An 11,958-nucleotide genomic window follows, 5' to 3' on the forward strand; every position below is an offset into this window, starting at 1 on the left:
CTACTAATGCTTGGATGTCTTTGGCTTTACCAGGTAGCCTCCCTGCCTGCATCACAAGGAGAGGAAGGAGTGGTCACATCTGAGCACAGTGAGGGATTGCACTCTGCTGCTGCTGCTGCTGATGATGACAATGAGGGCACAGATTATTTTGTGCTGGAAGAGAGCAGTGGGTACATGGAGCCAGCCCTCCGTTTCCTGGCTGTCGCTCACACAATCATCTCCTTCTGTTGTATCATCGGGTATTACTGCCTCAAGGTACACCCGCTCAAGCATGTACTTTGCAGACTCGTATTAAGCAAATCAGTTTCTCTCCAGCTTATTTACCAAGGGTATATTTTACATAACAATTGACAAGAAACCGCATTGATTACAAAGATGAAGTTCTGCCAACTCCACATTGTGCTGTTTATGTAAACAGTCGTGAGAACACTGTGGTGCCTCTGGTTGGCAGGTGCCATTGGTGATCTTCAAACGTGAGAAGGAAGTGGCGCGGAAGCTGGAGTTTGACGGGCTGTATGTGACGGCGCAGCCTCCTGAGGAGGACATCAAAGGGCAATGGGACCGACTGGTCATAAACTCACCGTATGTTTACAGCCACAATACCAACCGGGCTGATCTCATATTAACATTACACGTGATTTATGTGGCACAGATTTACATTAAGATTTGTACAGAACTGTTGTACTTTTTTTGATACTATATGTTTGTCTTTTCAGGTCATTTCCAAGTAATTACTGGGATAAATTTGTTAAGAGGAAGGTAAGTTCTTAAGAGTAATGCAGCTTTGATTTTGCACATCAAAACATTATACATTTTATTCTCACTGTGCTAATGGATGTATGATATTGTTTGCATATTTCACTCAGTGACACTTCATTGAGAAACTAAATGAAATGTAATGAGCCATTAAATGGCAGGTGTAATTATTCCCCCGACAGTTACCACAACAGTGTCACTGCCTCCAGACACAAGGCAGCAATTTAAGCGTTCAGCTTTAGTGTCATTCATAATATCCCTTGCTTCAAGAAACATTTGTTTCCTTTCAGTAAAGAACATTTAGATCACTTGGAACGTTTCACCAAATTAAGGGATAAAATGTAGATACTATACTTTAAAATGAAAGAAGAATACTGTTCTGGATTTACTAGTTGTAAAAGGCAGTAAATATCAAACTAATAAGTCTTTGAAAATCTGCAAAGAAGCATATTGGTGCTCCTTTGCTTGCAGAAGCAGATGCTTTCATAGATAATGCTAATCATACATATGAGTGCTTCTGTTTGTAATAAGAAAATGGCTCTAAAATAGAACTAGACTTTGATTGGCACCGAATAAAAACAACACGGACCAGAGTTACCTTTCATCATTCGACAACCAACATGCAATTTGCTACACGTGTTTCATAAGATCCTTACTGTAGCTGTTAAGAAGCTAACCTAAGCAGATCTAAGCTGCTCATTACGGCACGGACTGCAGAAGCATTCCCCCTCGTTCCTTCATCTTTCCAGTGTTCAGATGAAAAGGCACAGAAGAGGCTGCTGTTTTATGTAATCCTGTGTTCTTGTTCTGTCAGGTGATGGATAAGTATGGGGACTTCTATGGCTGTGAGAAGATAAGTGAACTCCTAGGTCTGGACCAAGATGCGTTAGACTTCAGTTCTGAGAGGAAACAAAGCAGGAGGCTCAAGAGAGACGCTTCCTGGAGTGCTCTGTGAGTAGAACAATAAGTCCTCGCCATCTTGTATTTTTAAAGGCATTCATGAGAAACTGCAGCGATGTAGTTATTTATTTTGCATTGTGTGCAGTTTCAAATAGTGTATGACAAACATAAACAAGCAAAAACTGAGGCATAACTTACCAAAAGGATAAGATTTTCAAACCATCGTGTTTTTATTTATTTATTTAGTAGTATTAGATCATTGTTATAAATAATAGATCCTTCCTGCCTTTGATAGGTATCCTAGAATGCATTTAAGCAGATGGCTGAACACCAAGCAGCCAGGAAAGCAATGTGGCGTCCTTCTCTGGAGCAAAGATGGGAATATTTTTTGCATTCAAAAGAGCTGTTGTTGATATAAGTATGGTATTTAAAAATGTTCAAGTAAGAAAATCATTACAGTTCTTTTGCGAAGTGAATTCGACATCCAACTCTTTTTCTTGGCCTTTAGTATTCCGCTATTACAAAAAGCCCTTCGAATAATACTGTGCACTTGTTTTCTTAGCATGTGCATATTACCCAGCGGATCACCAGACAAAAGAAGGTCCTCGAACATTATGTTGCACTTGGGGAAGCACAGGATGTTCTGAACTCCAGCCATGCAACAGACGGGCGCTATTAGAAAAGGACACTGTGGTGACAAGGGTTTGATTTTAGTGATGGACTTGTTTTTCAGGTTCTTGCCTTGACGTATCTGTGTGCTGATTCTATTTATTTCAGACTCAACTCCATGGATGTGAAGTACCATGTCTGGAAACTGGGCGTTGTGTTCACTGATAATGTAAGCTCAGGCCTTTCTAATATTTTATGGCTTTCGCTCGGTTTCTTTATGTGTTCCCCATTGTTCCTGAGAAGCCAAGATAAAGGTGTCACTTCCTGCAAATTATTTCAACAGATAATGCCATAAAACGGAGAAGTGTGGTTTAAACATATTGAATATTTTATGACCGATCCCACATTTGTTTAATCTCATCTACTGTGCTAAGATTTTGTTTGATACAATTGCACATGCCGCAGAAGGGACAGAGGTAATATCCTGTGACTCCCCCTTATCTAAAATACACATTTGTCTCTCTATCGCTCCTGTGTAATCTATATTGCCTTTTTTTTATGTGTGTGTGTGTGTGTGTGTGTCTTTTATGTTTGTGTGTGCTCTCAGTCCTTCTTGTACTTGGCCTGGTACATGGCCATGTCCGTTCTGGGTCATTATAACAACTTCTTCTTTGCTGCCCATCTTCTGGACATCGCCATGGGCTTTAAGACACTCCGCACCATCCTAACTTCTGTCACACACAATGGGAAACAGGTGTGTGTGTGTGTGTGTGTGTGTGTGTGTGTGTGTGTGTGTGTGTGTGTGTGTGTGTGTGCTTTTGTCAGCCTGTCTTTAAGTCTCCATCCATCTGTGTTCATGTGTGCTCATATGTGCGGTGTGCATGCATGTGCTGTTTGCTTTCACGCTGTAAGGTTATATTGGGGCTTCTCTAAGCTGAAGAAGTGTATTAAAGCCCATCTGCCTCCGTCTATCCCCTCTGTAATAATGTTTTCAGCTGGTCCTCACTGTGGGCCTGCTGGCTGTTGTTGTGTATCTCTACACCGTGGTGGCCTTCAACTTCTTCAGGAAGTTTTACGACAAGAGCGACGACAAGGACACCCAAGATATGAAGTGCAATGACATGCTGACTGTGAGTGTAATGTGCATATTAAAGCAGTCTGTCTCTCCATAAATATATCCATATATCCTCTCTATGTTTATCATTCAAACAAACACAGCCGCACACTTCATTTTCCAGCTCCTCAGATCAATTGGGGCAGAGGAGGATTTTGACAGTGATCCCAATTGTTGAATCAAGAAGAGCCTTTTTGTTTTATTCCCTCCACTTCTTTTCCATTAAATAACAGACACATGGATAGAAAAACATCCCTCAAGCCTCAGTGCTTGTTTGGCTACTCACCACATTTACACCCCATCGCCGTCTCTCTTTTTAATGCGGACTCCACTGTCACTCAAAAAGAAAGACGGATGGCATTTGGAAAAAAAAGAACGTAATGGCATCAGGCGCACGGTATGAAGTTAACTCCTCAGTCACGCTCACATTCATATTTTATGCAGTGATTTGCTATCCATTAACCATTTTTACAACTACATTTCTTTAGATACAATGAAAAGTGTCGGAAAAATGAAAAGAGTCAAGCAGGAAACTCTTCCCTCTTTTCTGTCAGGTCTCCCTCTGAACCATGACAAAAATAACCTGCCAGTTTCAATTTACTTTTGAACTTTTGGAACATTATGCCTGACCCTTCAAAAAGAAAAGCACTTGGTACATAGAATGTGAATTCTTCTTGCCTCATAGACATAAACTCCTTGTGGGGAAATCTGAGACATTATGTGAAATAGTTTTTGCTGGCTGTTTGATTCTTTTAAAAGCCTTCCATAAGGAACTAGCTCACACTGAATAAAGTGCGTTCATATATTTGGAGTTTGGAGAAACCCTTGTCCTTGGTAGATCCTTAACATTTTCTCCTTTACCTTCATCAAACAGTTGACAGCCAGAGAAAAAAAAGATGTTTAATTAATAATAATTGTCCTCATCCTAAAGTGGGAAGCAGACTTTACATTAAACGAAATGTATGTTCTGTCAGTGCTACCTGTTCCACATGTATGTTGGAGTGCGTGCGGGCGGGGGCATCGGTGATGAGATCGAGGATCCGGCTGGAGATGACTTCGAGGTGGAGCGCATCGTCTTTGACATCACCTTCTTCTTCTTCGTCATCGTCATCCTCTTGGCCATCATCCAGGGTGAGTCCAACACCCCAAATTTGCATCACAGATACAGCTGATTCCTTTTTCATGCAGGATTGGAAGCAAAGCATCTGTTTATTCCAGAGTCCTGATACCTGTCATTCACAATCGGGCTTGTACACGCATAAGTATGCACAAAGCAAAGCACAGACGGACACTTGTGTCTTCTTTTCTTTCCCAGGCTTGATAATTGACGCCTTTGGGGAGCTTCGTGACCAGCAGGAGCAGGTGAAGGAGGATATGGAGGTGAGACACTTTCTCTCTCACACAAATGCTTCCTACTAGTAGTCAAGTAAGCTGAGTTTAGTTTAGCTGTGTGTGAAGTGATACCTCTGTGTGCACAAGATTAAGAATCAGACATCTGTGAAAAGCAGCTGTGATATTGTGTGTCACAGTGTTATTTACTCTGGCTGCAGTGGGCAATATTAAATCAGTTGTAGCCGCTACTGCCATCCTCCCATGATCGTACAGCTCTAAATAGGTCTCCCCCAAAATACACATTGCATTAATCCAATCACTCCTTGGTACTCAGTAATTTCCTCCATAAATCATCACATTAAATACTGGCAAAACTGTTCAGTAACCCACAACGCTGCAAATCCTCAGCATATTTGTTCCTCTGTGTCTTATGTAAACTTGGCAGCGAGTATTCCTGGGAGTATTTATTTGCTCTTATTTATTTGCTCTTATTTGCTCTATTGCTTTTTGAAGGCGTCCTCTGAGTTAGTTTTTGCAAAGGCAAAAAAAACTAAAGGCACTAAAGGGGACTAAATGCCACATTTTAGTAACAGCACTCAAACAAAAGGTCTCTTGTCTTAATTAATTTTTTTATAACGTACTCTACGGAGCACAGTGTTTGTTGCAGCCTGTTTCATGAATGCCTTACATCTCTCCTCCTGCAGACCAAGTGTTTTATATGTGGAATAGGAAATGAGTACTTTGATATGCTCCCTCATGGCTTTGAGACCCACACTCTGCAGGAGCACAACTTGGCAAACTATCTGTGAGTTTATTTGGATGCTCCCTTCTTTAAAGCCTTGAGCTGTTTGTGTCAAACTTATAATTTGACAAATACTAAAACTCACAACTTGATGTGTTGGCACAAAAAGGCTGGCATTTTCAAGTAGTCAAGCATGCTGCAACTTCTCTTCACCTTTATAAGAAACACAAAGATAACTCCTCCTTCAGTGTTACATTGGTGATTCATGTTGCATCTCCTTAACCTGTTTCCCTTCAAACAATTATCCCAGACACCATTAATCTGTTTTGCTTGAGTCCTGTTGTTGGCTTAAAATATTAATGGCAGTGTGATGTTTACCTTCCCCAAAAGACCCCTCAGCACCTGCATTCATAATTCAGATTCAACTGGTTTCTTATGCATGAATAGTTTACCAATATGTGCTTTTTAACATCCCATTTGTAAAACCATTCAGGTAAAACACTGCACACCTTAAAGTCAAAGTAACCAGCAGAACCAAAAGCTTTAGACTGAGGGTGAGCAAACAATCACTTCAGTATGTGGTTTTCAATGAAGAGAAGCTCCAGCTCCATACATACTGTAGACACAAGCAGGGAAGAATGATACTCCACAAGGATGTAAACAGAAGTTAAAGTGATCCTTCAACACATATTTAACATTATTCACACATTAAAAAACAATCCCAGGACACCAACACATCTTGCAGGATCAATAACAATGTGATGTTTCATATATGTTTGTGTCTGTCAAATTAATGATGTGCTTGCATATGTAACAAAAAGTGGCATACACAGAGGTAATGAACTATTTTCCACGGTATAGATTGTTAAAAAAGGTTATTTGGAAGGTGTTTTGCACCGTCTACTGCTGCCACATCAGTAATTACCATTGGCAGAGTTTATTGAACCTCATTAGTATGGATTCCTCTTCGTGTTTGCTTCCTCTCAGTGATTGTCTTCCCTCCGCTCGTGACTGCATGGTGGTCCTTCATGCCACATTTTAAGATGACACAATGAAGCTGTGCAGACTGAAACGTCATAATTCATTGATCATCATCAAGTATTTTCCAAGCATTAAAGTAAACAAGTTGTTTTTCAAAAGGCACCTGTAACATCTGTTTCAATAGTCACCACAATCCCTGGACACGTGCGCACGCTTTCTATTTCACCCTACTGCTTCCTGTCTGTGGGAGGTATGTAACTCCTCTTCTGTGTCCTTACAGATTCTTTCTGATGTACCTTATTAACAAGGATGAAACTGAACACACTGGGCAGGTATAAGACTTTCTTTCTCTGTTTTATTGCATGATCCATTCAAAGTTATAACATGGTGTTCACTTTTAAACCTATCAAACAACTCCTCTGTCATTGCCAAATGTCAGATTACTTAATATATCCTTCCACAATGGATCCTCCGTGACTAAACGTCCTGTGTATACCTGCTCTGCCGTCACAATGACAAAGCTGTAGTGTAACCTTTTCCAATAAGACAGAATCTGTATTCATTCTGTCCCTCAAAGGCCCTATCAGCCCTGACACACACAATTTATGATAATGTACATGCAGGCGGAACAGTATGATTATAATTTCCCCTTTTACTCATTGCAGCATGACAGCAATAAATTAAAAAATGGGGGTTTTCAAGTTGCAAGTACTTTAAATCAATTATGTTTTCACGATGAGATCAAAGACGAATGCTGTCTTGTAAATCAGTATGGGGAAAGAAACCTGCTTTACTCAGTTTGAAGAGCTGTACCTTTTCTCTTCCTCTCTTGTCTGCCATACGTGGCAAGCCTAGATCTATGAACCAAAGTAGATTAGGAATAATTCAAAATGCTGCACGGTGTAATATAAAAATCCATTTTTATTTGGAATAATTTGGATTTATCTTTGAGGCACAGAATGCATTTTGAAAGTGATGCTGCAGAATTGATAAAAGGAAGAAAAATATTGAATGTATTTTTATCCGCCTCAAACAGTGTGCTTTTTCCAAATGGAGTCGAGTTCTGGGACTCATCACTAGATACACTGTGTGTTTTCAGTGATGATGTTTTCCTCAGGTTCAGATTAAAGAGGCAACGGCTTGTTGGAATGTGGAAAATGTTTCTCAGTCGGGCCAGAGATGCTGGAGGAACTTAAATGTGAAATACAATTGTTAGTGGACACTGTTTGGATTGTTACTTTACTGAAGCATGGAAAAGTTTGGCATAGATAATGACTTGCGGATAAATGACCACTTTGTCGTTGCCAGGAATCCTTTGTGTGGAAAATGTACCAGGAGCGTTGCTGGGAATTCTTCCCTGTGGGAGACTGTTTCCGTAAGCAATATGAGGATCAACTGGGATGAAAGGATATCTGAGAGATCTGACGCCTTCCTAGATAATGGCATCGCTCTGAAGCCGTCTTGATTGATGTCCCTTGGACTCATTTAAATAACCTGAATTTTGTTTGTGCACGATTGATTTTGATCCGATTTTCCCACAAAGTATACGTATTTTAAAGTGATGCACATAAATGATGTTGATTACATTATTTTGAATCTAAAGAATGAAGACTATTTGTTTATATTCAGATGTAAAATGAATATGTTGATGTATTTTCTCAAGTCTACAGCAAAGTTATTCTGTTTTCTACATGACTATCAGGTAGTAAAAGCTGGCAATTCAACTTCAGTTTGTGCTCTGTGCTGGCGTGTGTCTCTGTGAAGCTCATGTTTTGTGAATGAAGTGATTTGTCTTCCTAATCACAGCCTCCCATCCCGTCCCCTGTGTGACATGCAGATAAACACTCTCCCTCTGGCATTTGTTCTGTCTGCCCTCCTCTTCCCTGTTTTTTCATGCTGTTTTTTCTTCCCTCTTTCGCTCATCTCTCCAGGATCCCTCTCCCCTTCCTCTCCTCGCTTCTTCTTCAGTTTTTTTTTCCTTTATCCACTCGTCTCATCAGCAGCTCTTTCTCCTGCTCATTATCAGCCCATGGGTAGACGGCCAACAGGTGTCCTGATGCTCAGGTGGAAGCGTATCAGCGAGTTTAATGACCCGATTGGCCGCTGTCTCCAACGGACAAGAAAGTCTTTGGGGAATCCCCGGGTAAAACTCAATGACTAAAGGAGCGTGACACGTTTTGTTAAAGTGTTAAAAACTCACTCAGAGTGTGCATGTGTGACAGCGGGATGACAGGCGTGGGATTGCCACCTACAGATATTGTCCTCATGCAAAGGCTGGCTTACTCAACGTCTTCCTCTGATATGTATCCAAGTTGCCTTTTGAGTTATGACTTGTTGCATGTTATAACTCAGTAGTGGATCAGAAGAAAGAATATATAAAGAACTCGTAGAACTATATTCTTTGCTTGAATAGAAATGAGTCATTCGGGACAATGTAATTATTAAAATCAGGCTTGATGGGATATGAAATTGCTCTGTTGATTGCTGGCCAACTGCAATTCCCCCATTTTAAATGGCTATAAATTGTCCCCATTAAGATCGGACTGTATTAAGATTCATGTTTAACCTATGATGTGTGACAAACATCATTTCTTGGGGAAGTGAAATTCAGATTGTTTGACGATAATTGTGTTTTTTTTTCCCGACTTTGAGTATTGTGCCTATAAAAGAGAGTAGAAACTCGTTACCACTTGTACAAATAAGTGACCTGTACAGTAAGGAATGTTCTAAACACCAGGCAGTTTTCTTTTCGCACGATACATAACATGTTAAAGTCCATTTCCCTGCTGAACATTCATAACTATCATAGCTGCTAGCTACTAGAGGATAAAAACTGAGCGGTTTCAGGTCCACCTTTTGTCCAGAGGCAGAGGAATGGAGAAAAACCTCTCATCAAAACCCCATTTCATTTTGGAATTTAATCCTATGATGGTGTGTATAAAAATCAATCATACCGCCATAACTCCACCCCACAGACATCCAACACCTCTCTGCAGTCCTCACACACAGAGACTCACTGCACAATTTCAGAAGTAGCTCTCCACCAGTTGATTTAGCATAACACCATTTATTTGAAGCAGTGCAGCCAATGCAACCCAAATTAAATATACTGACTGTTCAGGGGATAATTGTCACATCCGCAGGATCAAAAAGAAATTGTGGATAAGATGGATGTCGGTTTGTAGCTGCCAAGCTTTCGCCTCTGTTCTTCGTCATATTAGCGTCCTGTGGTTGAGTAATGTTGCGGTCAGAATGTCTAGGTCGGGAGCAGAATGTACCCTGTGTGAAAGTATGAACAGTAGTATAACGGTACACTAATGTCCCAGAAGAAAATAATACCATAGTTTGTTTCCGTTGCAGCTGATGTGTGTCTTTCCTCAAGCTGCCACATTACCACTATTCCTTAAGTCAACCTCTGTTTTCCTTAGACCTTCCAACACTGAATCCCAGCCAGATACACTGATTAAACACTTGCACATATTTGTTTAAGACTTATTTGACATGCACAAAAGAATGCCATTTCCTTTCCTAAATGGTAAGTGCAGCAATTGCAGACCTTGGCAAAGAATTCCAGGCATTGCAAGCAGTAATGTGTAATGCATAGCATGTTGTTTTTCAGTTTCCAAGTTTGTAACCTGTAGACCAAAAGGTTACAAATGTAAGGGTTTCATTGTTTTCAACTTGTGAGTCTGAATGAGTGTGACATCATGCCAAAATGTGCTCATGGAGACACTTTTCGTTGTAGCAGAAAGTACCACGCAAGCTGCTTTGGCTACTTTTAAGTGGTTATACTTCAGTTCGACTGTCTGCACACAGTTATTTTTATCTAAAACTTTACAGGTGTGTTCTCGAGATCAAAATGAGGTCAGAGTTTGAAGATGGCTGTGATCTGATCAAGTACACTGAAGAAGACGTGCAGGTAGTGGGACCTTACCCTACCATCACCACCTTATTGGAGATTGTTTTTGATTTTATTCAAATTTTTCTACCATTACAGCAGAATATGAGCGACATTAAATGAAGGACATGCTCACAGTTATACATTATGCTTCTCAAGGTCACTGAGTGCTACAGTTTATATTGAAAGTCAACCTTAGACCTTTTAGCTGTAGAAAAGTAGGTTACAGTAAATCATATCTTTACATATTGAGTCATCATACATGCCTCTCTGCAGAGTCCCTTGAGTTTGCTGGTGTGACACAACACAACAGAAAACAAGTGGGCATGTCAGTGACAGAAATAATATAAAATTCATATGACCTCATGACAGCCGTGCAGAATGTATGCGGTGACTAATGGACCGAGCTTTGCTGCTCGTAGCCTTCAATGGGAAATCAATGAGCTATGGATCCATCATGCATAGCCTTCAGGTTTGCCTTCTACAACATGTGGTTAGTGTACAGTACGTGGAGCCAACAATAAGAACTCTGGGAATTATGCATGGGCAGATGGCCTTAGGCTGGCATGCAGCAGCTGGGTATGCATTGTGAGACTGATTATGGAAAAGGGGGGCATGTGTTTGACTCACTCTGAATACTGCCTCAAATACTTGCAGTGGTTTGGGAGATAATGCCGCTGCACCCACATATATCATGGTAATGAAATCTGGCTTCTAAATCAATAAAAGATGACAAGAGGAGAGTAAGAGGGGGAGAGAGTGAAGCTGTGAATTTACTCATACCTGAGGCCAAGCATGTTGAATTAAACATGAACAGAGAACCTCCTTTGTTTCAGCTTTGACACCGTCTCAGGCTGGCCGTCTTTGAACATGCATTCTGTGTTACATGTCACTGATGGTTGGGTATAGATTTCATTCAAACAATTGGCTGCATCCGTCTTTTCTTCGCTTGTTTTTGAGATCACACAAAAGGTTTGCTAATGTTGTTTTTCAAAATGCTGCTAGTTTTTTCACCATAAAAGGACATTTGATGACACATTTCATCCTCTACGTAGTGTGTGTGTTTTTTTAAGGCACCTATTGAGATTAAACTTGCGCAACGGTCTATTTTTCTCCATTCTGTCATCCCCAGACACACTCTTTCCAAAATATTTTTCTTTGTTCGGTTCTTCCATCTTCAGTTTCACTGACCTGTCAGGAAATCACCTGAAGCCTGTCTGCTTCTGTCAGAGCTTCACAGAAAGAGTTTCTCTTGTGCTTTAACAATAAGGCAGGTTCCTTCAATTACCTCCCATGTGCAATTACCATGTTGAGGTTTATGCAAACCATCAGATGTGTTGGCTAAACGAATGAAGGTGTCTGAAACCAGTTAACTAAATTAAAATAAATTACATCTCTGCTAATTCATGCAAAGTGGATTATAAAAGGGCATTGCCAGTATATGCACCCATGGTGAGCGTTTTTAAAAACAACCTCATTTATCCCTCAACTAAAAGCAACAAGCTGGCAGGCTCTTTTAAACGGGTTGTGGCCTTCAATTCCTGCTGCAATCGTGGCAGATTTGGTACCTGCAAAACCATTTTGTATGCTATAATAATTATATCCTCTGTTGCTCTTATGAATCTC

At 40.4% G+C, this 11,958-nt stretch overlaps 1 protein-coding gene across 1 annotated transcript in view; it reads left to right on the forward strand.

The window, feature by feature from the left end:
* Positions 1 to 8,158, forward strand: part of ryr2b (ryanodine receptor 2b (cardiac)) — a 66,028-nt gene extending 57,870 nt beyond the window's left edge. The window contains exons 93-104 of the mRNA XM_063874599.1: positions 34 to 255; positions 452 to 582; positions 717 to 759; positions 1,571 to 1,707; positions 2,434 to 2,494; positions 2,873 to 3,019; positions 3,261 to 3,395; positions 4,354 to 4,510; positions 4,695 to 4,759; positions 5,416 to 5,516; positions 6,715 to 6,766; positions 7,743 to 8,158. Coding sequence (XP_063730669.1) covers positions 34 to 255; positions 452 to 582; positions 717 to 759; positions 1,571 to 1,707; positions 2,434 to 2,494; positions 2,873 to 3,019; positions 3,261 to 3,395; positions 4,354 to 4,510; positions 4,695 to 4,759; positions 5,416 to 5,516; positions 6,715 to 6,766; positions 7,743 to 7,838 — 1,347 coding nt within the window. The 3' untranslated portion in view covers positions 7,839 to 8,158. The remainder of the gene's footprint in view (positions 1 to 33; positions 256 to 451; positions 583 to 716; positions 760 to 1,570; positions 1,708 to 2,433; positions 2,495 to 2,872; positions 3,020 to 3,260; positions 3,396 to 4,353; positions 4,511 to 4,694; positions 4,760 to 5,415; positions 5,517 to 6,714; positions 6,767 to 7,742) is intronic.
* Positions 8,159 to 11,958: the final 3,800 nt, after the last annotated feature.

The sequence above is a fragment of the Eleginops maclovinus genome, chromosome 22 (assembly GCF_036324505.1).
Source record: "Eleginops maclovinus isolate JMC-PN-2008 ecotype Puerto Natales chromosome 22, JC_Emac_rtc_rv5, whole genome shotgun sequence".
Classification (NCBI taxonomy): Eukaryota; Metazoa; Chordata; class Actinopteri; order Perciformes; family Eleginopidae; genus Eleginops; species Eleginops maclovinus.